At 45.5% G+C, this 27,318-nt stretch overlaps 2 protein-coding genes across 2 annotated transcripts in view; both read right to left on the bottom strand.

The window, feature by feature from the left end:
• Anxa6 (annexin A6) overlaps positions 1-27,318 on the bottom strand; it is a 203,183-nt gene that overhangs the window by 126,641 nt on the left and 49,224 nt on the right. The gene's annotated exons all lie outside the window — the stretch shown is intronic.
• Slc36a3 (solute carrier family 36 member 3) lies at positions 1,768-27,318 on the bottom strand. The gene is made up of 10 exons (XM_051180654.1): positions 27,113-27,318; positions 24,220-24,310; positions 21,976-22,064; positions 18,111-18,206; positions 12,790-12,874; positions 10,851-11,069; positions 7,786-7,881; positions 7,148-7,314; positions 3,380-3,549; positions 1,768-2,172 (listed from the first exon to the last, which is right to left on the bottom strand). The coding sequence occupies exons 1-10, from the start codon at positions 27,280-27,282 to the stop codon at positions 1,904-1,906; spliced, it is 1,452 nt and encodes a 483-aa protein (XP_051036611.1). The 5' UTR covers positions 27,283-27,318; the 3' UTR covers positions 1,768-1,903.

The following is a 27,318-nucleotide window of genomic DNA, read 5'->3' as shown; positions in this document are numbered from 1 at the left end:
AGTTGTTCTGCAGTGTTAATTTCCCATGATGCTTTGATCCAGCTGTGGCTCACATTATTCTGTTAGTTTGCTTTTTGCTCTGCTGGGAATTTAACCTCAGGTCTTCCACATAGCAGGCAATAGCTTTGTCCCTGAACTGTGCTCCAGCCCCTCTGCCTTCACGTTTTATTTTGGAAACAGGCTCTCACTAAGTTACTGCTCAGGTGACCTTGAATCCCCTTGATAACCCAGACTTCGAACTTGTTATTCTCTTGCCTCAGCCTCCTGTGTGACTGGGATTACAGGCTGCAAGCCTGGCTGGCTCGGCTCACCTGGCTTTTTTGTTGTTGTTGTTTGTTTGTTTGTTTTTAGCCAGTTTTTACTTATTGATAAGTCACAGTTACTCAGCAGTGTGCATGGGTATCCAGTTATCCAGGTGGCATGCTAGCTTTTCTGTAATTACATAGGATGTGTTTTTCTAACTTTCTACTATTTTATGTTAATATTTTCAAACACAAAAGACGCTTGGGACAAAAGCCGAGGAGTGCTACATGTATCAAGACTTCCACTTTACAAAATTGTCCTTGGACAAGAAACACAGTAGCAACGTGCTTGCAGGGAGCACTGCCTTTTTAACACCCTTCCCCCAGCTAAATGTTATTTTAAAAGTAGGTCAATAATCCTTACAGAGGATAAAAATCTTTCTCCACAGGAGGGAGAGCATGGGAGAGGAGAGAGTTGGGAGGAAAGGGGGGAGGCAGGCAGGGGGAGAGGAGGGGAGGGGAGGAGAGATGAGGAGAGGGGTGAGAAGGGAAGGCAAGGAAGGGAAGGGAGAGGAAAAGAAGAAGGAAACAGTATAGAAGGGAAGGTGGCTCCTTTCAGGTAATAATGGGAATGTACCTTCTCTGAAGGATGGACATGTAATGAAAAAAATCCGAAGAAGTGAGCTTTTATTTCTATCTTGCTGCATCGCCAGAGCAGCAAGATGATTAATTTATGGGAAATTATGTTTAAATTTTTGGGGATAAATTTTGACTCAGTGGCTGGACATAGTTAAGGCTACTTTTTTTCCTGAGACTCTTATCCAAACAGGAGACTCATATTGCCTCAGTGCACATTGTCTAAGCCTGATGCTTCAGAAATACTTTCTGAAAATAGGGAAAACAACCATTCTTTCATTTATGTGAGTTTTCGGGGAATATTTATTCACTTTGAATTTATAGATGTGTGTGTGTGTGTGAGAGAGAGAGAGAGAGAGAGCATGCATATGTCTATGTGTGCACCCACAAGGCCAGAAGAGGGTGTCAGAATGCCTGGTGCTAGAGTTACAGGCCATTGTGAGCTGCCTGACATAGAGCTGGGACCTGAACAAAAGTTCTATGCAAGGGCAGCAAGTGTGTTAACTGATGAATCATCAATGTACTTAACATTGTAGGTGTGTGTATATGTGTGTACATGTACAAGCATGTGGAAGCCGCGGTTGATATCAGGTATCTTTCCTTGATTGCATTCTGCCTTCATGTTTGAGAGACAGGCTCTTTCAGTGAACCTGAACACACAGATTTGGCTAGGCCAGCCAGCCAGTGAGCTTCTGGCATCCATCTGTCTCTGCCTGCCTCCCCTTCTCTCTGGCACTGGGACTGCAGGCATGCACAGCCTTGCCTGGCTTTTTGAGGTTGACAGTATCAAAGATTTGATCTGATTTGGGTTTCAAGGTACAAAAGAACTGTCCAAGAAACTCAGAGCCAATAGCAGGGCACCTTTCAGGGACCAGTCCTGACCTGCAACACCAGCACCCATGTTCCTCCTGGAAGATAAAGAAGCCACTAATTAACATAGTGATGCTGGGTTTTGATGAATGTATATAATGGGAATCCAACAGAGGATGGGAGGAAGGGTGAACTATTCAAATAAAAATAGGCAATTATGTGTAGCCACTTGTAGAGTTAGCCATGGAAAAGCGGGCCTGCTGAGTCATCTCGTAGAGGGCTTGGTATGTCCCAAATACACACCCTAAGAGGCCCAGGATGCTGATCATGATGTCCTTGACAATGGTCAGACAGCTTATATTCTCAGAGTAAAAAGTGGCAATCTCCAGCAGGGGCGGGATGATGAGGGCCAGGGCGCTGCTGCTCACAGAGCCCACCAGGGAGATGACCAGGTCTAGGCGAGGGATGAGAACGGCTGAGAAACCTGCAGAGAGAGGAAAGTAGACTCACTGAGTGTGCCTCAAAGAGGGGAGTCCCCAACAAGCATGGCTTTGGAGTTTAAGGATTAGGACCGGCACCAGGACCGGCACTGTGGATCTGGATCCTGTCTGCCCTGCAACTCTTTTTTTTTTTTTTTGTTGTGAGCCTAGCCTTTAATGGCTGAGCCATCTCTTCAGCACCCCCCAAGCTTTTTTTTTTTAATTATCATTTTTATAGAGAAAAAATTGTGTGTGTGTGTGTGTGTGTGTGTGTGTGTGTGTGTGTGTGTGTGGTGCACCTGCATGAATGTGGAGGCCAGAGGAGGGAATCGAGTGTCCTGCTCTATCATCCAGCATTCTGTGCCTCATTCCCTTGAGATAGGGTCTCTCACTGAACCTGGACCTAGGCTGGCAGCCAGTAAATCCACCTCCACACACTAAGGCGCTCTTCTGCCTGTATTATAATCAAACACTAGAAGCCCAGTGCCCTGGCTTCTCTAGGTCAAACCCCCCCAGTTCCTTTGCTCTTTCCTTCTGGGCACCTCTTCTGATCTTCTTAGAAGTTCCAGAGAAATGATTGCCCAGCCCTTTTCCCAAAGTTTCCTAAGCAGTGTTCACTGTGAATGGAAGGGTGGGTGAATGAAGAGAAAGGAGCGAGGAGAGGTCCTGAAATAACCCCTAAGTCTTTAACAAATCACCACCCCTTTTGGAGTTTTACAGTTAAGTATGTAAACTTCTTTACAATTAAATAATTGATGACACAGGGACTTGACCATACATAAAGTAGAAAGGAGACAGGCCCTGGGGGACCAAATCTCCCATTCTGTCATGGAGCTGTGTGATGTAGGGATGAGACTTGATTTCTCTGGGCCATGGCTCCCTCAGTTGGTAGCAATGCTGGGTTGGTGTGAGTGTTAGACACACAAGTACAGTGGCCATTGTAGACACATAGGCAAGTGGCTGTATGAGGAAGATCTTGCCTTTTCCTGTGAGTCAGGCAGCACTCATTCCCTAGGCAACAGGACTGGGGGGGTGGCATTCCTTACGTGGGTTTCCTAAGCCCATCGTCAGGTGGAGAGGTGAGAAGCGTGGAGACAAACATCTTGTAGATCAGAGGCAAGTGGTGGGGACAAGGCTGCTGGGGTAGACATTATACTGGGGTGGGACACATGTCACAGGTTTGAGGGAATAAATACCAGCTCCCCAACTCACAGGTCAAGCAGACCAATGCTGTGCGGACGGTCAGGTCTACGAACAGAGCCCAGTCCTCAGACACTCGTGAGATGACGTAGGGGATGATGATCTCAGCTGGGACGTGGAACTGGAGGGCATAGGTGAAGAAGATGCCAACAGAGTACATCAGCTTGACTGACTGGTACAACCTGCAGACAGGACATTGAAAGGATGTGAGATGCCACCAGGCTTCCAGAAAGGTGGCTTAGGGCCCATTGGAAGCTTCACAGGTCAAGAGTCAGTGACTCGGCTCAGAGGGGACATGGAAACAGTCATTCCTGGAACTTCTGGGGCTATAGGAATCTCCAGGTATTTCAATTAAATATTTTATTTAAAGATTATAAATGTCATATCTGCATTCAGTACAATTCACTCCAGGTATTTCATTTAAATATTTTATTTAAAGATTATAAATGTCATGTCTGCGCTCAGTACAATTCACCATGTAGCAGCCATATAGCATGACCATTCTCCCCACCCCCCCCCCCCACTCTAACTGCAGTTCCCTCGGAGTTTGCCATGACTCACACGAGGAGGTCAAATGACAACCTCAGTGTCCATCCTAGCCTTCTACCACATTCGGAACAGCATCTCTCCTGTTTCTTGCTGCATATGTCAGACTAGCAGCTGCACCTCATGGGTTCTCCGGTCTCTGCCTCTTACCTCACTTAGGAACACTAGGATTACAGCTATGCATCACTGTGCCCAGCTTTTATGTGATTTTGAGGGTTCTAAGTTGGGTGTACATATTTGGGTGGTTACTCACTGAGCTGTCTTCCCAGATCTGTGCCTACAATCTTAAACAGAAAGTAGGGGAGCCACACATACCTACAGATGCATGGTGACACGTCTTGGTGACCTTTGTTATTTCACCAAATTTAAAGCTGGATGTAGTGGCACATGTCTGTGATCCCAGCACTTGGGAGGTAGAGGCAGGAGGATTGCCACAAGTTTGAGGGCAGCTTGGCATACGTAGTGAGTTCCCAGGCCTACACAGTGAAGTCCCATCTCAGAACAACAAATAAAGAAAATATTTCTTGTAAGTTGTTCCCTGTGAACACATGTCTGTTCTATTTAACAGCACAGAGATTTTGTTTAGTTTTTCAACAAGTCAACAGTTAATGAGAAACTTCGATTATTCTGTCTTTTGCCAAGAAAATAATGCAGCAAAGATTATCTCTACATATATCTGCATATCTCAGCACACACGATGCACATGCACATATCCTACACCTGCTTGTCAGCATATATAGCACACACCTCCATATTCCTTATCTACAAATCAACTCCAGAAGTAAAAACTATTTCTAAATTGTTTCTTGACATTGGATCTCACCCTGTGTCCCAGGCTGGTTTCCAGGTTGGTATGCAGCCAAGAATGACCTCAAACTTCAGATTCCATTTCAAAAGTGTTGGAATTAGTGGCATGAGCCACCGCTCTGGTTAATGTAATGCTGGAGATTGAACCCGGAGTCTTGTGTATGCTAGGTGTAGCACTCAACCACTGAGCTATGTAGCAGATCCCAGCTACGACAAAATTTTGATGCGTATTGACATACTGCCCTTTTGTCCTAGTCTATGGCCTCTCTAAGTACTAAAATAGTGTGTCTGTCTCTGACATTGCAGTATGTGTGTGTTCCTGTATGCACATGCACATGTGTGTGCCAGCATGTAGAGGTGTCGTTGTTCAGGAGCTGCCACCTTGTTTTCGATGTGGGATCTCTCTGTGGGCCCTGGAACTCTCACTGATTTGACTAGGCTGGCTGGCCAGCACATTCCAGGGATCTGCTTGTCCACCTCTCCAGTGCTAGGATATCAACTATACACCTCCAAATCCAGATTTTTTTGGGGGGGATGGTGGTGGTAGTGTGTGTGTGTGTATGTGTGTGTGTGTGTGTGTGTGTGTGTGTGTGTGTGTGTGTGTGTTTGAGGCAGGGTTTCTCTGTTTATTCTTGGCTGTCCTGGAACTTACTTTGTAGACCAGACTGGCCTTGAATTCATAGAGATCTGTCTGTCTCTGTCTCCCAAGTGCTGGGATTAAAGGCATGTGCCACCACCACCCAGCTCCAAACCCAGATTTTTGAAACTGGCATTTCTTTTGTATGTTTTGAGGACCTTTTGTATATAAAATTGTTATTTTATGTGTTTATCACCTTCTCTTTTTTCTAGAATTGTTGGTGTTTTTATTGGGAAGGGTGTTTGTTCAAGATTCCCCTCAAGAGTGAATTCCTTTCCCTCCACTCACTAGCTGGCTTACACCAGCATGTGTAAAAAGCCTGACAGAAGCTTGCTGCCCATGTGTTGAGCTGCCACCTTCAGAATAAAAAGGCTCTGCCCAGGATAGCTAGAGGAAGTGCAATCAACCAAGAATAAGACCCACATACTAAGATAGTATCTCACTCACATAAAATAAGGTACAGCTTCAAAGCATCCACATTCATGATCTCATCTGGTCATTAGCAGGGCACAGCAGGAGGGTGGGGCTGGTGACATTTTCCTTATTTTACGGCTCTGGCTTTGGGAATGTGAATGCTACCATTGCCCCACCCACCTGAAAGCCTAAGGACCTATAACAATCGTTAACAGTTGATAATCTACAGAGCTTGCTACATTTCTAACATTTTTTTATATAATCAAAATAATCGCTGCCTGCAGACACTCTGTCAGGGAGTGCAGAAGAGGGCTGTTCACCAAAGGTTTCTAGGCTCTTCCCTGCCAGGGCAGGGAGTCTGACAGGAGGGCTGTCTCTTCTAGCTTAAAGTAGTTCAAGCTGCTCTGCTAGCTGCTTGGGAAGGGCAGATGACATTCAGTGGCTCTTTGTCATGACAACCAGCAACACCCTGCCTGGGGTGTGGCTGATACATTAGAGTGAGAGCCTGGGCCATTCCATAATGGGTTGGTGTAAACAAAGAGTTAAGCATTTGGGTGACAGCCGCAGTGATGGTTCATGACTGAAGCATCATGAAGCTGTTCTGACTGATACAAAGAGGCATGTGTGCAGGCCTTACTGTGCAGAAAGGTGGGAGGCTCGCCCACGGCATGGAAGAACCAGAATTTGGATCCTATTAGTTAGCTTCAGGACATGTACTTAGTCACTAGAGTCCAACAGCTGCTCTAAAGATCCCACCTACAGATGTTTCCTGGATGGATGGACGAAAGAATGAATGATTGAGGGTAAGGACTCCAGGCTGAGTTCCAGCTGAGGATACTCAAGGGCCTAAGTAGCAGTTCATCTGTGGCACATGTCTAAACTACCAGGAAATGGTAATGCATGCCAGCACTTGTGAAACAGAGACCCTATCTCAAAAATAAAATTATTATTATCATCCAACCCAGGGCCTCAGACAATCTATGCAAATGCTCTACCATGGAGTTTTCACTTTCTGTTTCCTCAATAGCCCCTAATTACTCATCCCAGGCCTTTGCATTTTAGGGTCAAATTTGGAATTCAAGTCTCTACTCCCACTAGACAGTGTTAGCTGGGAAGGTCGCTGATTGCCGCTAATGTTGATATCTTGTCTGCTCTGTGGAGTCCTTGATTATAATGCTTAAGGCTGCCGTGAGAAACTGAGGAGGAACACAGTGCCTGGTCATCAAACTCACCTATTAGCATAATTAACACGGATGTCAACAGTTGACAATAGCTCATTTCTTCTGCTAAAGGTAACCAGTTCGCACATGCGCATTCTGCCACCAAGGCTCACCTCCCATGCCTCCCTGTCCCAGGTGAGGCAGGCAGGTTCCTACCAGCAATTGGGCAAGTTGAGGGTGATGCTGGCCTGAGTGTCTGAGCCAAACTTCATGTAACCCAGGGTCCCTAGGCAGATGTAGAGGAAGATGACAAAGGACATCCCCAGATACAGCACGGCGGGAAACTGCTGAGGACTTTTCATCTGGCTTTTTAGAGGAAGAACCTGGAAGCAGACGATTTGGGAAAGACAATGTTGAAAGGAGGGGCCATGATGTGGATGTAGGTTCCCTTATAGGCACAGGTGTTCTCCAGGTGGATGGAGCCAGCAGGGGCCCCTCCACAAGGCTAAGCTCCTCCCTACAGCCACACTTGCCAAATTACTACAAAAGGCCACACCCCTCCCATCACCGCGTCAGCTCTATGGAGGCCACACCTCCTCCAGATGCTCACTCCCCTTCATCTTGTCTCATGCTTGCTATTGCCCCAATACTCTGCTCAGTATGGGATGATTAGTAAATTTCTATCTTTGTCTTTGTCTTGGGAGCTTGAGGTATGGTCTGGGTTGGGAGGTGCACCCATCACGGCAGACTTTTCCTGTCACCAGGAGGGACTCAGGCTTTGCTATCCTCAACACTGCTGGGGTGCTGTGGGGAATCACAGCTGGCCACCCTGTGGGGCACCTCATCTTTCTTACCATCCCCACGCCTTCAAAGGTGAAGATGGCTGTGCCGAAGAACAGCAAGAAAGTCTTCCAGCTTGCAACCAGGGGCAGGCTGCTGTGATGTGGGATCTCCTGAAAGAGAGGAAGGGTGTTGGCTGTGCTGTGGGGAGGTCATCTTGGGTCATGTCCAATAATGGTGTAAACAGCACTGTTACTTAACGTCTTATCTGTAAGAAAATATTCTAATTAATTAGCTAATTTATTTTGAGACCCAGTCTTCTGCAGCCCAGACTGACAGACTGATCTTGAACTCTACATGTCCCTGAGAATGATTTTGAATTCTTGACACTCCCTCCCCCATCTCTGTTTCCATCTCCAGTGCTGGGATAACAGGTGTGCACGATCAGGTATGGTTTTATGCAGTGTTGAGGGTGGAACCCAGGCCCTCCTGCATGCTAGGTGAGTCCTCTACCCACTCAGCCATATCCTCAGTCTAATTTATTAACATTTATTGTGTCAAAGTAACATCAAACTTTCCATTTAGTCATTTTACTCACTGAGTATATTCACTGTGTGATTTTGCCATCACTACTGTTTATCACCAGAACTTTTTTATCAACTCAAACTGAAACTGTTATTTTTGTTCTCTACCTCTTAGCAACCTATGACTGTTCTGTCCATGTGAAAGTGGCTCCCTAAGTACTTCCTGTGAGCAGGAGCTTGCAGCATTTGTCTTTTTAAAAATGTGTGTTTGGCTTATTTTACTTAGCTTAATGTCTTTTAAGGATCATGCATGCTGTAGCATTTATTAGAATTTCATTACTGGGCCTGGAGAGATGGCCCAGCGATTAAGAGTATTTGCTGCTCTTCCAGATAACTGGAGTTCAGTTCTTGGCCCCTACATCAAACAGCTCACAACCATCTGCAACTCTAGCTCCAGGCATTATTCTCATAACAGAAAGGAGAGAGAGAGAGAGAGAGAGAGAGAGAGAGAGAGAGAGAGAGAGAGAGAGAGAACCCTTCTCATTTTCTTTAGTGCTCAGTAATATTCTATTGTCTTCCCCTCTGTCTATACTTGTCTTCTCAACTTAAATATGGAACAGTCAGGAGAGTGGAAGAAGGAAATTGTCCAAAGCTACTCTGCAAGCTACTCATACAGCCCAGATAACGGTGGTTGACCCATGCTCCTGCCTTTAACACCTCTTTCCTGTCATTCCCCTTGGGGCTGTGCAGTATTAGCTGTGACAGCTAATACAGTAGCCATACCAGGTACAGGGAGTGATAATGTATTTGTGTCAGTGTTATCAGGTAGCTGAAGCTGGCCTCAAACTTTATCTGTAGCCAAGGAAGGAGTGATTATAATAGATTTCAGTGGGCAGGACAAATGAAGGCTTCCCAAAGATGTACTGATCTTAACTCCAGGAAATGTGAGCTGGCTGACCCTGGAACTCACAATGTAGACCAGGCTAGCATTGAACTCACAGAGACTCGATAGTCTCTACTTCATAAGAACTGAGGTTAAAGGCATGAATCACCAAACCTGGGTGGATTATGTTATTTTTTGAGGTAGGTTCTTGCTATGTAGACCAAGCCTTCTTCCTGTTTTAGCCTCTGAGGTGCTAGGATTATGGGTGCATACCACCATGCTTGGCCAGAGAGGTGAGTTTTCAAAAGGAATTTAGGATGTTAAAGCAGATGACTTTACACAGGAAGACAAACCTGGATTAATCTGAGTCAGATAAGGGTCCTTAGGAGGACATTAATATAATTCCATTTTTTTTTTCATGATCAAAGAAATGCAGCAACAATGATAGGAGAAAACCAGCTGGCCCAATTAGAAAGATCTGCCTACCTGCTGCTCCTTTCCTTAGTGTCTTTTTCTGGAAACTGGGATAGAGATAGCATTTTGGAGTTGCTTTATTTCAAAGATTGGGGCAGTTGTGTAAAATCCTTGGTATCAAATAGATCAAATTCTTTGTCTGTCTGTCTGTCTGTCTGTCTATCCATCCATCCATTCATCCATCTAATACATTTGTATTACTGGGGGGAGGGGGACATGTGTGCCACAGTGTGGATGTGGAGTAAAAGCATAACTTGTGAGAGTCAGTCCTCTCTTTCCACTCTGTGGGTTCTGCAGACTGAACTCAGGTCCTCAGGCTTGGAGGCAAGCATCTGAGCCATCTAGCAAGCCCTAGCTATTTCCTATCCACTGACCAGTGCTATATTTCCTATGTGTGGTTTGTGTATGTGTGTGTGTGTGTGTGTGTGTGTGTGTGTGTGTGTGTGTGTGTGTGCTCACACATGGTGTATATGCATTTGTGTGCATGTACCCATGTCAGTGCATGTGGAGGTTAGAGGTATTCTATTGCCTTCCTCTATTGTTTTTAAGAATCTCTCACTGAATTTAGGATTAGTCATTTTAGCTAGACTGTCTGGCCAGTGAACCCCCACCTGCCTTCACTCTCTCAGTTCTGGGGTTATATGTGTGCCCCACTGTGCTAGGCTGTCATGTGGATGTGGGGTGTGGGAACTCAGGTTCTCAAGCTAGGGCAGCAAGCACTTCACCTGCTGAGCCCTCTCTCAGTCTCCACACTGTGATAGTTCTTGTTATTTCATTGAAATGGCTAGTGTGACATCCTTCTTTATCTCTTGTTATTGGGCCTCAAACCCCCATCTCCTCAAATAACACCTAATCACAGAGGCATTCAGCAACCAAATTACCCAGCAATTCAATTTTTTGGATATGACCACGATGCTGGAGATGAAGGGTGTTGATGATAACAATGCCTATTTTTTTTTTCAAGACAAGGTTTCTCATGTAAGAGCTTTGGCTATCCTAGAATGCACTTTGTAGATCAGGCTGACCTTGAACTCACAGAGATCTGCCTGCCTCTGCCTCCCAAGTGCTGGGATTACAGGTGTGTGCCACCACTGCATGGGAAGATACCTAACTTTTACAGCTTGTGGGACAGAAGTATTTCTAGAAATCATCTAGGCTCAGGGAAAGAGACCGGCCACTTTCCCACCGTGTCTGTAAACCTGCCGTGCCTCAGAAGCCTTGGACCCTGACCACCTTCTGTGGGGCTTCAGATACAGACCTGGATGAGATACTCGAAGATCAGAGCCAGGCTGCTCAGAGTGGTGATGGTGGCCAAGGTGGAGAAGATGGACAACACCTGTGGGTTCTGGACAAGCACCAGCAGGATGAGGAAGGGTAGGATGGTGAGCATGTAGAATCGAGCATCCAGGACGGGAGTCATCACCAGGCTCTTCCTGGGCTGGCAGACATTGGAGGTGAAGTGAGCTTCTTCCACAATCTGCCAAAGGGGCACAGTGAAAGGCAGAACATCCATCATAGTCACTAGGAACCATTTCAGTTAGGATTTCAGCTGACCCTCTGAGGTCTTACTGCCCCAGAAGACAAGATAATTATTCATGACTTGTGTGAAATTTCAAAACAGGCCTTTAAAAACAGGTTTTTTTTTTTTTTTTCTTTTTGGAGCTAGAGAGGTTGCTCAGTGGTTAAGAACACTGCTTGCTTTTGCAGAGGACCTGAATTCAATTCCTAGTACCCACGTGGTGGCTCACAGTTCCAGGAAAGCCAACACCTTCTGACTTCCATGGGCATATACATACATGCAGGCAAAACTTAAATACACATAAAAAAATAAATAAATCCTTAAAACACTTTTATATTTACTTAATTTTATTGTATGAGTGTTTTGCTTGTATATTTATGTAAGTAGATCGTGTACATGCCTAGTGTTGGAAGAGGTCAAAAGAGGGGGTCAGGTTTCCTGGAACCAGAGTTGTGGACAGCTGGGAGCCACCATGTGGTGCTGGGAATTGAACCTGGGTCTGCTGGGTCCTCTGAAAAAGCAACAAATGTGGTCTCTACAGTTTTATAGCTGAGTGTCTTCTGGGAGTTTGTGCAGTTATGCATGCATGTGTGTTCCTGGGAAGCAGGGCTCCAGAGAACAAACTCAGTGCTGTTCCTCAGGTTTGTGCACCTTTTTAGTTTGTCTTTTGACACAGGGTCTCTCACTAGCCTGGTACTAGCATGTTAAGCTAGACAGCAGGTGCCTATCTGTCTCCTTAGCACTGGAATTACAGCTGCATGCCACTAAGCCCTGCTTTTTAATATGTGGGTCCTGGGAAATGGTACCCACGACCTTGTGCTTGCAAGTCAAGCAAGTTACTGACTGAGCTATGCTCTCACCTGCCCGCCTCCCCTTTGACATAGGGTCTCACAGATCTGATGCTGGCCCCTGCCTTGAACTTTTAATCATTCTGCTTCTACCTTCCAACTGTTGGCATTACAGATGTGAGCCGCTGTGTCTGGTTTTGGGTGTTCTATGTTTGTATTTGGCAATCCTAGCCACCTTTACTGTAGTGGATGTGATTCTGACAACTGGAAACCCTGGGCATCATAAAACCCAAAGGTCCAACAGTCCTTTTGTCTGATTGACAATCTCTTATTTCCTGTGAAGTGGTGTTTTTTTTTTTCTTTTCTTTTCTTTTTCTTTCTTTCTTTTTTTTTTTTTTTTTTGTTTGTTTTTTGTTTTTTGTTTCCCCTCACATGACTAGAGAAAAGGTTTTGGTTACATAAGCACATCCTCTTTAAGATTTAGAGGTTGAAGCTGGGCAGGACTGGGAACTGAGCAGTCACCTCCACCAGGCCCTCCTGTTTTCACAGCTCACTATCCTTCCTGGCTGAGTGTGCTTCTCCATCCTACAAAGTCATAAAAGAATGCTCCCATTAACATGTCTCATGTTAAGAACGTGATGAAGGCAAAGTGGCAACTTGTCAGTCCTCCTGGATGTGACGATCTGAGTTCCTAAGGCAGATTTCATCTATGCTTTCCAGACTGGAGATGTGGGGCTTTGGCTTTACTTTGGCCCCAGCTGTGGGCAGACAGGCTCAAATGCTGCAGTCTCACTGATGGCCCAGCATCAGGGGGTCCACTCTCCTCGCTCTCCCCGTTCTCCCCGCTCTCCCAGCTCTCCTCCCACTCTGCCCAGAAGAGCCTTCTTTACCTGTTGTAAGTTGTCTGCCATAAACATGAAATACACACTGCAGAAGCCCAGCTGCGTGACGATCAGCAGGAAACTCACGATGTACCTAGCGGGGAGAGGATGACAAGGGGAAGAACGGGTTTCTTTTTCAAAACAATGATTTCTGATGATTGGATTTTGAGAAATTTCAGCCCCTCAGATAAAGCTGAGAGTATGGTAGGATTAACATCCATAAACTCTGGCTTGAGGTTTTGTTTGGTTTTGTTTTTTGAGATACAGCCTCATGTAGCTCAAGCTGGCCTCTCATTAGCCAGATAGCTAAGTGTGACCTCAAAGTCCTGATATTCTAGCTTCTACTTCAACAGCACTGATATCACCACAAACACATCCATACACTCTAATAAATGTATGAGTAGTTACTTTGGCCCCAGTTTTCATTCTGGGTATATATATTCAACACACACACACACACACACACACACACACACACACACACACACATACACACACACACACACACACCAACAATAACAAAACCCCAGACATTCTTTTAGAATCATTTCAATGATAATTTCAGAAGTCATGAAACATCTACCTGGACTACCTCAGGCAGATTTCTCTTAATCATTGACAGGCAGAAATCAACTTTAACATCAAATATACAGTCTATATTTTAGATATCTTAATGACTTCACAAATACCTTTTGCTTTTGGGGGGCATGGTCTCATGTAGCTTGCTTATCTTCTCTGAGCTGTGTAATTTTCCAACTCAAAGGGCATGGGGATGGTGAACTCCAGGGGCTGTTTCTGCCCTATGCATCTACTTAAGATGTCATCAGGCACAGATCCTGACCTCATCTGGCCGATAACTAGAACAGTTCCTGATTGGAAGATCAGAGCCTGCCTGTGGAGCCTGAGATAGGTGGTGTGGAAGGGGCTGTGGCTGCCTCAGCGTTGACTCATTGCCTGGAGAAGGGCTGTCTGGGAAGGTCTCATGGAGGGGTCTTGGGATGTCTGTCCCTCCACTATTAGGGCCTTTTCTGCCTTTGAGGTGTTATTTTATCATGAGAGCCCTGGTCACCCATCTTTCTAGGGCAGTGAAATCTCACCCTGGGTCCTAATCAATATTGGTGAGATGACCAGAGATGCCCAAACAGAAAAGCATTTGAACACACCATCAGTGTGTGTGTGTGTGTGTGTGTGTGTGTGTGTGTGTGTGTGTGTGTGTGTTCAAATGTGTGGTGATGAGGATCTAAGCCAGGATGCTGCTGAGCTACATGCCTAGCTCTTTTGTTTGTTTTTTGAGACAGGGTTTCTCTGTGTGGCCCTGGTTGTCCTGGAACTCACTCTATAGACCAGGCTGTCCTGGAACTCACAGAGACTCACCTGCCTTTGCCTTCTGAGTACTGGGATCAAAGGTGTGCCCCCACACTGCCTGGCATGCCTAATTCTTTTAAAATCCTGGCACAAGGGTCTCCCTACATCATTATGTCTTTAATTCAGGCAGGCTTTGAACTCTGGGTATCTCTGACAGCCTTCAGGGAAGGTGACTGTCCTAGGTTCCTCTTTTACCGTGATAAAACACTCTCACCAAAACATGGGAGGAAAGGGTTTATTCCACCTTACACCCCAGGTCACAGTCCTTCACTGAGCAAAGTCAAGACCTGCACCATGTAAGACCCTGAAACAGAGCTCATGGAAGAAGGTTCTTACTGGCTTTCTCAGGAGTTCATATTTAACTAGCTTTCTTTCTATCCTTTTTTTTTTTTTTTTTTTTTAATATTTTTCTGTGTAGCTTTGGAGCCTGTCTTGGAACTCACTCCGTAAACCAGGCTGGCTTCAAACTCATAGAGATCCGCCTGCCTCTGCCTCCTGAGTACTGGGACTAAAGGCATGCACCACCACTGCCAGGCCTTTAACTAGCTTTCTTATATAGACCCAGAGAATGGTGCTATGGGGTGGGCTCTGCTACACCAATTAACAGTCAAGACAACTACCCACAAGTCAATCTGATCAGGGCAATCAATCAGTTTAGGCTTTCCTCTCAGATGACTCTATGCTGTGTCAAGTTGATAATTAAAGCTAACCAGAACAGTGACATGACAGTTCTGTGCTACCAGGACTGGCTCACCATTAACTTCTTACCAAACAAGGTGTAGCAGAGTAAAGGTTTCTCCATCTTGTCTTAGCTGAAGCTATCTTTGGTTTCCACCCCCATGCCCTGAAATGTCTGGTGGGAAAGCCCCCAATCCTGTTCTAGAAACTCAGGTTGAAACACCCCAGCTAACTGCAGGTTCTTGGCTCTCGTTAAACTGCTTGCTTGCTTCCCTCTGCAACTGCCAATGAGAATATAGTTTTTCTGTGTTTTTTTTTGTTTGTTTTGTTTTTGTTTTTGTTTTTTTTTTTTGTTTTTGTTTTTGTTTTGTTTTTGGTCTTTAAAAACCCCCTGTGATATATATTTGGGGTTGCTCTGTGAGAAGTGTGTCTCTTCAGGCAGGCACAGGCCAGATTAATGCAGACTCTCAATTTGGACTTTGGTTGTGCCTGTGCCTAGTGGTCTCTGGGTCTTTACCCCATAACCAAGGGAGCAAACTAAATGTCCACCCCCAGAAGGAATGATCAACTAAAACAGGGTAAACATCTAGAGAACTCTGTGAGTCTTCAAATGATGAAATGTATCTGTATGTCTCAAGATGAGAAAAAGAGGGATAGCAGAAGCCATGCTGTCATCCTTGGGAATTGTTCATAGGCGCATTGCATATGGAGCTCCTTAGACAGCAAGGCCCTTTGGAGAATCCCTTCCATTTGTCAAGGACTTGCCAAGTGGATGCAACACTGCAAACTCCTGTGCTTATCATAGGGAGCTCACGCTTCAGGCTTCTCTAACCTTCACTGTGCTTAATCCTATGGTAATTCTTAGTTTTGCCTGATTAGTCAGTGCCTGAGTTTACTGGGAACAAAATTCTCTATAGAAAAATCACTTTTCTCTGATCTGCTACAGAAACCAGTTTCTCGAGTCATCCCTGGCCACCTTTGCTGTCATCCTGAATAAGCAGGAAAAACTCACTAAGGTTAAGGATTATTACTTATTCAATACCAAAAAGAGATAAATATATTCCAAAGGATTTAAGAACCAAGAAAATGGTTTCTTAAAAGATGACATTAAAAACCTTATAGGAACATAGAAGGGAAAGGAGATAGGACATGAAAGGTCATATATTTCTCTGGCACTAAGACATGAACACTCAGATACTTTCCAATGTCAAAGTATTAATAAAGGAATTTAAAATTCCTAGTTCCTCTTAAAGATGTATATTTAGAAATTGCCAGTAATAAAGAAACTTAGTCTCAATGGTTAAAGAGTTAGGTATTAGTCATTACTTTGGGAACTTATAAAGAAATAGATTATAACTGCAATCCATATAATAAAGGTAACAAACAGATTACTCAGAAACTGGTATACACCTGAAGATGATACTCTAGGTATCACAATATATTCAGCTGATCTGATATTGTCAAGAATTAATGACAGGGCTCAAGTCTCTTACTTTGTAACCGCATGTTTGCTACCAGCTAGGGCACAGTATGAATAACATCTACCTAGCTAGATATAAACATTTGGCTTGCTATATAACGATATGGGGTAAAGATAAATGACGTCAAGGGAGTAGAAAAGAAGGAAAGAAAGGAAAATGTTAATGATTCTTGGAAAATGATTAAAGAGAAATGATTTGAAACTGCCTGTGCTTGAATGCATTAGAACTTGTATAGATAAAGACAGCCTGAGCTAGTTGGAGCCATCAGTTTGAAAGACAACCGGTGGTCAGACTCCTCATTTTTCACTGACTTCACACATCCTTCCTGAGGCACAAGAACCCTATTGGAGCTGGACTTGGGCAGAGGGAGATTGTCTGTGATAATTGATTTCTGCTGTTAAAGTGACAAGATATAGGATCACAAGGGAAACAAATCTTTGGGCATGTCTGTGAGAGACATTCTAGAATAAATTGACTAGTTGGGCTTAGTGGTTCATGTCTTTAATCCCAGCATTTGTGGGGCAGAGGCAGGTGGATATCTTTGAGTTCAAGGCTAGCCTGGTCTACATAGTGAGTTCCAGGACAGCCAGGGCTATGTAGAGAGACCCTGTATAAAAACAACAAACAAACAAACAAACAAACAAACAAAGAATAGGTTAATCAAGGTGGGAAGACTCACACTGAATGTGGACAGCACCATTCTATGTACTGGAACCCAGACTGAATAAAGAGGAGACTGTGAGCTGAACACCAGCATCCATCACTCTTTGCTTCCTGACTGAGGACACAATGTGACCAGCTGCTTCCTGTCCCAGCTGCCTTGCCTTCCCTGGCACTATAGATAGACTCCTCTGGGACTGTGAGCTGAAATAAACCCTCCCTTCCTCAAGTTGTTTTCCTCCAATACTCTGTTGCAGCAACAGGGCAAGTAACTGTCACACTCTTAGATAAAACAAAACAAAACAAACAAAAACTTAATTTCAGGCTAGTTGTGGAAACACATGGCCAGCACTTAGGAAGAGAGATCCGTGTCAGGATCAGGGTCCTCTTGAGGCTACAAAACATGTTTGAGGTCAGCAGGAGACCCTGTCTCAAACAAATAAACAAACAAGCAAGCCAGCAAGCAAAATTAATTTCCATTTACCCACATGATTCTAATGAAATAGGGCTGGGGTTGTAGGTGGGTTGGTAGAGTTCTAGCTTAGTATTTATAAAGCTTCACTTTTCCATACTGTATTAAAATAGCTTGGTGGTATATGGGAAGTGCAAAGTCCTCCTTGGCTTTTTAGCTAGTTCAAGGTCACCCTAAGTTCTTGTCTTCCTTTCTTAAAAAAAAAAAATTAACATGTACCCTTTCACACTCACATACATCTTGATATACGCAGAAAAAGAAAGCCTTGAAAGGGCTATTTATGAGTCAGGGTAAAGGAGATGAGGCTGGGGCTATGGGAAGATCCTCTCTCTTGCTTCATAGTTTCCAGAAAGAGCATATCTGCTTAAAAACTTGTGCAAGCAGGGGCTGGAGAGAAGGCTCAGTAAGAGCATATGCTCTTGCAGAGAACCTAGGTTCAGTTCCCAGCACCCACATTGGGTGGCTTATAACCACCCATAACCCCAGCTCCAGGGAATCTGACACTCGTTTCTGGCCTCTTTGGGAACTTGCACTCATGTACACATGAGACAGATATAATTAAACATAAAATAAAAAAAAAAAACAAAAACGAAAACGTGTAGGAGCAGACATAAGGCAGGGCAGGTGAGGGATGCAATCATGGTTTTGTCACTGTGAAGGTTTGTGACAAGTACCTGCCCCACACTGAGTGCGTCCTCAACCAAGGATTTGGGCATGTTTCCAGGCTGTACATTGTGGTCTCTTCATAGTTCACAAAACTCCTCTGCAGTCTAGGGTGAAAGAACAAATAATGCATAAGTTAAAACACTTTTGCTAAAGGTATAGCCTGAGCCTAACCTGGGGACTATTGTGTATTTGTGTGATAGTGTGGAGTGTTCTGTAAATTTCCTAGTAATAGTACCATTAATGCAACTTTCAGAGGTTAATTATTAGCTTATACAATGTTAATGCACTCAATGCTTTTTTTTTTTTTTTCCTTTTTTGCAATAAGATCTCATGTAGCCTAGGGTGGATGCGTGCGCCTGGGGAGGGCTTTGAACTCTTGATTCCTCTTCCTCCATGCACTTGGTAGCATGCTTTAAACTCAATATTTAGGTACATTTCCTTGGTTTTTGTCTTTTGGATTAAGCAGTATCTGTGCATTGGTTTAACTAAGCAGAGCAGAAGAGGAAAAGGTGGAGTGGGCGTGGCCAGCCAATGACTGTTTTGGTTATGATGTAAACTGTACACTGAGATTTGGGAGCCCCTGGGAAGATGGTCTCTTTCTTTCTAAGGGGAATGGGTGGCTCTGCAGTAGGACCCTTATGGTCCTGGGTGGGAACAGAGAGGAGCAGCTGGTGCTGGCCAGATGCCACATGCATAGTGCTAATTACAGGGTGGAGGTGCAGGACTTTTATGGAGTCTTCTAAATCAGCAGCCCCCTGGACCTGGTGTGTGCCTGTCATTCCAGGAACTGTGATCTCAGGAGATAGAGTTCATTCTGGACTATGTAAAGAGTTAAAGGCAGTCTGGGAAATAACCTAAATAAAAATGGCAGAAGGCCATAGTTAGATAAAAGACCATTGTCCTAAATGTTTATGTCAGAGAAAAAGGAAAGACACCATCAGCCAAAGGGCAAGGCCAGGCTGATGCAATTGTTGGAAGGTTGGTGCCTGCAAGAGGTGTGAAGGCATGGAGGGCTTGGTGGGGCATTCAGAGATTCACTGATGGTTAAGAATGGGTTTAATAATAAAAGAAGAGAGCGAAAGAAGGAGAGGAGGAAGGAAAGAAGAAAGGAAATAGAAAGGAAAGAAAAGAAAAAGGGTAGTACAGAGTGGGAGGGGAGGGAAGGGACTGGGGGAGGGGTGAATAGAATCAAATTACTTTGTATGAAAATTTCAAAGAACTAATTAAAAAAACAAGAATGAAGTTATACAGGTCTTCAAAGAGCAGCCCTGCTATTTCCCAATTGTGTGACCCAGGGCAAGGTATTTAAGCCTAAATTTGTTCACCTGTAAAATGGGAATAAAAAGTCTCCATCCCAGAGGGTTCCTGGAAGGAGAACAGAAATCTTGCAAAGCCTTGGCTCAACAGAATCACACCATTTACATCACTACTGAGTGAGCAAAAAGCCTGATATACGACATGCTTTATGAGCTGAAAGGGCTCACTGGCTTGAGCGTGGCCAGCGTACATCCCAGGTGCATCTGCTATTTGGGTTCTGTTTATTTGACTTTATGATGCGTTTTGGAGACCTGCATGCTAGGCGAGTACTCTACCCCTGAGCTACATCCCCACCCCATGAAAACGTTTACTTAATATTGTTGCTTCAAAAGTGCTCATGATATAGCCTAGGCTCGCCTGGAACTGACAGTCTTCCTACCTAGCCTCTGAGTTGCCTTGCTTTGACTTCTGTATAAGGTCTTTCCTCACTTCCAAGGACTTACTGAATGTAGCAGGAGCAGCTGGGTCCCGAGGAGCTCAGTATTCTGTATTTTCATTTTTTTTTTTTCAGAAAAAGAAACTAGCCAGGCAGTGGTGGCATACACCACTAATCCCAGCACTCAGGAGGCAGAGGCAGAGACAGGTGGATCTCTGTGAGTTCAAGGCCAGCCTGGTCTACAGAGTGAGTTCCAGGACAGGTTCCAAAGCTTCACAGAGAAACCTGTCTTGGAAAAAAAGAAAAAGAAAAGAAAGAAACCACAGAGTCATCTCTCCAGCTCTCAGTGGTTTTTATATTAGGATTTCATACATATAAACCTGTGTCTGTGTGTGAGTGTGTGCAGGTGAGTTCAGGTGCCAATAGGAGGAGGGCCAGAAGAGGGCATTTGATCCCCTGAAGCTGGAGTTACAGCACTCGGTGAGATACATAGTGTGGGTCCTGGTACTAAACTTGGGTCCTCTGGAGGAGCAGCAGGCTCTTTCTCTTGAAAAGGTTTTCCTAGAACAAGTGGCCCTGACAATGTACCTGTATTGGGGTAGGGAGAGGAAAAGGGGGGAAAAAAGAGATAGGACTGTAGCTCATTTCTAGAGTGCTTGCCTAGCATACCCGAGGTCCTGGGATTGGTCGGTCCCCAGTACTGCATTAATGGGGCTGGATTCACATGACACTCTTACTAGAACTTGGGAGGTGGAGGCAGGGAGATCAGGGATTCAAAGGCATCTCCAGCTATACAGTGGCTTAGAGGCAAGCCTGGGCTACATGAGACCCTGACTCAAATAAAAGGTAGCGTAGAAGAGACAGTTTAGTGGCCAGGAGTACTTAGTGCTTTAACAGACCCAGCACCCATGTGGTGGCTCACAACTATCTGTAACTCCAGTTTCAGGGGATCTGATGCTTCCTTTGGGCCCTAGGGGTTCCTGCACACACGTGGCCCACATAAACTCATGAAGGTGCACACATACATACAGATAAAATAAAATAAAATTTCACCCTCCCCCGCAAACCAGGAGATCGTCTGAGGGTCCTGCATACACCCAGGAGTTCGTAGGCCCCTTTGCACATTTTGTCACCTTTGGTTCCTCCAGGTGAGGAGAGTGAGGCTCAGAGGGTGTGGCTTTCAACTTACTAGCTGCAGAATTGGGTCCACACCAAGACGCCATATTAGCTTCTTTTTGAGGTGTTGAGGGTAGAGCCCAGGGGCTCACACATACTAGGAAGCCTCTGCCACAGATCTACTGGCCTGGCCTTATCCTGCTGTAACCAAGCACCTGACACAAAAGCAGGGGGCACAGTCCTGTAGCAGGTTTTCTTGGACCGCCAGTCCCCAAATCATGACACGATGACTTATTAATTATGAATGATCAGCCTTAGCTTAGGCTTGTTTCTAACTAGTTTTTTTTTTTTTCTTAAAGTAACCAATTTCTATATGCTGTCCTAAGGGCTCATTCATGTCATCCATGTACTGTCCATCCTGCTTTCTTGCTTCCTCCACGTCAGACTGGCCATTGTTGGCTGGCTACCAGCCAACTTGCCCCCAAATGGCTGCCTGGTTCCCCTTTTCTCTCTGCCCACAAGCCCAACTGTCGGCCATCATCTTTTTATTACATCAGTCAGGTGCCTTAGGCAGGCAGGGTAAAACAGCAATACATCTTTACATAGTTAAACACATGTAGCATCAACAAAGGCAACATATCTTTGTGGTGATATCTTGCTTGTACAAATAAAGCTTGTCAGAATATCAGAGGATGGAGCTTGCCACTAGCTGACCTTAGAGGTCTGGAAGTCTGTCCATACAGACAGGAAGTGAGGTGGCTGAGCAGAGAGAGGATATAAGCAGGAAGAAACAGGAACTGGCTTTCTTTTCCTCTGAGAAGCTAACGAGGTAAAGATGGCTTTGGCTTGCTCCTTCTCTCTGATCTCTCAGCATTTTCCTCTGTGACTCTGGGCTTTTATTATTTAGACCAATTAAGAACTCCATTTACATAGCTTTCCATAGTTAAACAAATATTCTATTCCACAACACTCTTCTACAATCCCTTTGCCTCCCCAGGAGGATCCAGAGCAGCAGAGGTGGCAGCCTGGAGAAGTGGCCCTGGAATGGAGCCTCTGACTCTAACCTCTGAGTGAGGTGGCTGGCACAGTTCAGCAGGATATCCATACAGTGCACTGTGAGGACCCCGATGGCCAAGAGGCTGACAGGCCCCACCTAGAGGGACGGGAAAGGAGACAGTGAGATGAAATCTGGCTACATCCACAACCTAGCCCTCATGTAGACTGAGCACTAGGACTCTTCACAGAATGAAATTCTCTAGCTTGGCTGTAGATCAGTGTTGGGGGTTGGTCTAACTTGGGTGACACCCTGGGTTCCATCCTAGCACTGCCCCAAAGCAGACAGAAAACTTGCTAGATAATGGAGGAACATGCCAATAATGCTGGCACTTAGTCTGAGGCAGGAGGATCATGATGAATTGGAGGCCAGTTTCACCAACCAATCACCCACCCACCCACCCACCCAACCAACCAACCGGCTAACCAACCAACTAACTGGAAGTTGTCCAAGCTCAATGTCCTCTGGAGGCTGTGTTCAAACATCCTATTTGGTGTCACTGTTGAGGGGCTGCCCCACACTGGCTAGGGTTCTTCTGGAGACAAAGATCCCACCACCTCACATAGTCCAGACCTTTCTCGTCGGCCTCCAGGTACACTCTTCTAGTCCTCACGCTAAACTAAATTCCGTTGTGCACCTTAGCCCCAGCTCTCCTAAGACTCTCAAAGACCAAGTTTCTTTTTGTGTCACAGTGCCCTTCTCCCAGGATAGTTAGTCAGCAGGCCCCAGGGACACTGTGGCAGGTGAGTGTGTTGTGAAGAGCCACTTGTGCAATGTGGGATGTGGGGGCTGCACCCCTGGGCAGGGACCTTCCCCCTGAGATGTGACAACTGAAACTGTCCCTGGACATCGCAACTATTGGGGGAGGGAATGGAGCTGGTGCAGAAACCTGTCCCCAGAGGATCACTCCTTCTGGTCTGCTTGTCAGACCCCATTTAAGAAGCAAGGTTGATTTTAATCCCAGTCTTCTGGATGTGACCAAAGGGCACAATGAGACCTTATAGATATGTCCTGGGTGGCATCATTTTGTCACAAAGAAACAAATGGGTCAAGAGTGCTGTTAGACCCCAGTAGGAGGCAGGCTCCACATGGCAGAACCTCTCCTTTTGTTTGCAACCTTTAACCCTGAGACGGACCAGGCACACTTCTAGAACAACTCAGTAAGCGTTTCTCAATGGATCACCGTCAGAAGGGCATGGAGGGTGCCGACAACTCTCGGGGGCAAAGAGGGCAGCCTAAAGAACTAGCAGGCATCATGCAGCATGCTGGTAAAGTCTGGCTGAGGCTCTTCTGCAGACATCTATCTAGAACCTACAAGGTGACCAAGGAGAGGCTCCTCCCTCTGGCTGGGACTGTTAGTCATCAGAAATCAGGTGGGAGGAAGCAAGGGGCCACTTCCCAGGCTTGGAGAAGACAAGCAGACTAAAGAGAAATGCTAAACATGTGGCACCAGTCTGTCCTCATGAGCACAACAGGGGCTTTCTGTGGCAGGTCTCCAGAGCGGGACTATGGGCCATGTGGTTCTTTATCAAAGAGTCAGAGCAAGTATGCCAGACTTTCACAAGCTCCCTGCAGATTCCAGGGGAGATGCATGTAAGGTGCAGTTTTCATGTGTGTGGGACGCAATGCAATTTCTGAGAGGAGGCATAAGCCAGGAGATAGTGTCAACTGGGTGTAGAGGACATGGGGATGGGTGGAGACATCTTTATTTCCATGCCTAGCCTCTATCTCATCATTTATCATCAGATGGTTTTATCCTTATTTTTGTTTCTCAGTGCTTAGGATTGAACCCAGGCTTTCATGCTATCATTATGGATTTTTTTGTTTTGTTTTCTTTTTGAGATAGTATCGGGCTGCCTCAAAACTCACTCCATAGTCTAGGTTGGCCTTGACCTGGAGAGCTTCTTGTCGCAGCCTTCCAGTGCCACTTGGCACTTCATCATATGAAGCAGGGGTCACATACATACAAGTTTCCAGGGACAAGGTGAGTGCTGTGTAAAAGGGAAGGTGGGTGACACAAGACCCCAGGGCTTGGAAAGGAGGGTGGTGAATAGGGATTCTGCACGTTCAGCAGGACTCTGAGTAATGGCTGCCCTCTCTAGGAGTACTCAGTGCGTTTCCTGGTTGGTTCCAGCTGCTATTGCAGAACCCAGTCCCCCAGAGTCCCCCATCACACAGAGTCATCCATCACAGAGGTCTAGAGACACCCCCCAAATTTGGATGAATCTAGTTTCTAGCCCATAGTGCCTCTTACCAACAATCCAGCATTTTTCACAGCCAGGGGTAGCCCCAGGAACCCTGTGCCAATGTTGCTTTTCAACAGGTGAATAAAGATTTGCATAAACCTGTGGTGGGGGGGTGAGAGAAGAGGATATTGTGTGGGGGGAGGCAAAGGCAGGAGAAAGGAGGGAGGGAGGGAAGGAAGAGGAAGAGGAGAGGGAATGCAAAGGGAAGGCAAGGCAGGACTGGCTCCCAATGGCCACCCCCCTCCCAGCATATCTCTCTCTCTCTCTCTCTCTCTCTCTCTCTCTCTGTGTGTGTGTGTGTGTGTGTGTGTGTCTCAGGGGAGGGGACAGAACCAGATGTGTGGACTCTAGTGTGACTCTGGATCCCAGGGTACTAGTAACCCTGGAACATGTGATTCAGGGCTATTCTGGCTCAGGAGACTCAACAAACAGGAAACTCTGGAGGAGAAGCAAATAGAAATTGTCACCATTTGGGAGACTCATTGGGGTGTATTCTCCCAAATAATAGTTATTGAGGCCTACTACACTTCTAACATTCAGAAAGACAGTGAAGATGTTAGTGGCCACTGTTTCAATTCATAGAATACTTGCTGGCAGATCTTTTTAAAATCTTTTTAAAATTTAATTTAAAAGTTTAAAGACTTTTGTCGTTTGAGACAGAGTCGTGTGTAACCCAGGATGGTCGCAAATTTGCTATGTAGCCCGGGGTGACATTGAACTCCTGATCTCCCTTCTTCCACCTCTGAAAGCTTACTAGAGAAAGTATAATAATTGTGTAGAATATATGAAGTAGTTACTGATTCTATTCAGCCCTTTATACATCAGCTCAACCAGTATTCATTGAATAAACACATATAGATCTCTACAAATGGATACATAATACAGACTCATGCTATGCACTGAGTGGCTAAAATGCAAAGCTTAATAGCCATTGCTACTGTGCACAGGACTATGAGTACTGAGTACTATGTGCTCAGGGAGTGCTAGGTGTGAGGGTTCCCAGGGCTCTTCACACCTGTGCAGCAGCTGCTAGCCAGACCGGGAAGAATGAGAACAGCATTAGGGGTAACCACCGGACCTCCTTGGAGGAGCAAGCAGGGGCTGGATTAAACTGGCAGTGGCACCCCTTCAAACTGGAATAACAAGGTTCCCGGAGGGGGCCAAAGGAGGCACAAGCCACACAGTAAATCCAACAGATTCAGTGTTTTAGAGACTCAGGGTGAAGGCCATAGGAAGGCCCAAGTCTGTTTTTGATCTCTCTAGCAACCTGGGAGAGACATGTTCATTCACCTACATCACTTCTAGCATCTCAGTTCACTCAAGCATCCCGGGATGCCAGTCTTTCTACACAGTTATTTCTTATCAACTACAATTATTAGAAAATATATCACAGCCTCCTCCCATTTACACTTTTCCCTTTTGTCAGTTCTTTGGGAGTAAGTTGTCTTGTAGATTTGCCTCCATTCACCTCTCCTTTCTGTGTTATCCCAGATAGCACTGACCTCACTTGTACCTGACCTTCTGGGGAAGATGAGGCATTATGGGAAACCATTGCACCTTGGGTAACAACACTATGCCTTGGGTCATAGGACCTTTGACAGCACACAGACTGGAGGCTAGGCCAAGACATTTATAAAAGTAGGCTTGTGGTTCCCCCCCTCCCCGCCTTGGAAAACAATACACTGGTGCTGCAAAGGAAATGCCCTTGACCTACCAATAACAAATAAGCACACATTAGGTGGCCATTCCTATTTACTTCTAAGTGTGCAGAATTTTTACACAAGAACCTGTAGCATTTGCAGTGTCCTGAGTGAATTTCCTTGTGAATGATGGGGATGATGGGTACTCCGTGTTTCTTGGTGTCTGTAGAGTCCCTCCATATTTATATAGATGTGTGAAAGAAACTAGACAGTAACACTATCTTAAGAGATTCAGAAGTTAAAAGAACATATCAAAGAACTTAGTGAATAAAAACTGCTTTCTTAGTCAGGTGGTGGCGGCACACACCTTTTATCCCAGCACTTGGGAGGCAGAGGCAAATAGACCACTGTGAGTTTGAGGTCAGCCTGGTCTACAAAGCTACCCAAAGAAACCCTGTCTCGAAAAATAAAACAAAAACAAAATCTGCTCTTCTGTCTCTGTCTCCCAGTCTCCCACATCTCTTCCTCAGAAATCTCAGAAATCATGGTTGCTAGCTGGTGTGCTGGTGTGTGTGTGTGTGTGTGTGTGTGCTGGTGTGCGTGTGTTGGTGTGTGTGTGTGTGCACGCACGCGCGTGTGTGCACGTGCACGCTCGCATCTCTGCCTACTTTTCACTTTTCTCCATTTCTCTGTTTCCCTAACCCCATCTCTAGAACCCAGGACCTTGTTGTGCCTGGTGGACAAGGGCTGTAGCCCTGAGCTATATCTCTAGCTTGTCTATGTACTTTCAAAGACATGCCAAATAAGTAGTTGTACGTTTTATATAAATGGCATTTTAGTGTTGGATATAAAATATCACCATTGAGTGTCAGAATTGAGACATTTCAGTAATCCCAGCACTCCGGAGGCTGAGGCAGGAGAATTGCAAATTTGAGGCCAGTCTGGATTAAGGGTGAGACTCTGTCTAGAGAAAATCTAATGTATGTCTGTGTGGGAGGTGAACTGGGATAGAGATGGACAGAGAGGAACACCCTCCTGGTGTCAGGGATGTGATCTGTGTCCCACAGCTCAGGTTGTGGACAGCTGCTCTGTCTGGGTCCTTTGCAGGAATTGGGAAATATGCTATTCCCAGACAACCCCCAGAGCTACAGTCAACATTCTTAGGTTCTGGAGCTTTGCTGTGTCACCAGGGAACATGAGGAGGGCCTTTGGAGGTGAGATCCCACTGTACTTGCCCTAGAAGGGTGATGGGACCACTCACAGTAGTGAATCGGCTTCCCCTTGAGGGTCCTTCTGTGGGGGGACATTGCTGCTGCCGCCGCCGCTGCCGCTGTTGCTGCTGCTGCTGCTTTTTGAGGGGGCCTTAGACACACCAAACAGATTTCGCTCACAGTTGCCATCTTTTCTAAGCAGTGACGACTTTATCATCATGAGCAGGTGGCAGAGGTACAGCACCCAGCTACAGCA

This window comes from Phodopus roborovskii, unplaced genomic scaffold (genome assembly GCF_943737965.1).
Source record: "Phodopus roborovskii unplaced genomic scaffold, PHOROB, whole genome shotgun sequence".
NCBI lineage: Eukaryota > Metazoa > Chordata > Mammalia > Rodentia > Cricetidae > Phodopus > Phodopus roborovskii.
This window is presented reverse-complemented; position numbering and strand designations above follow the sequence as displayed.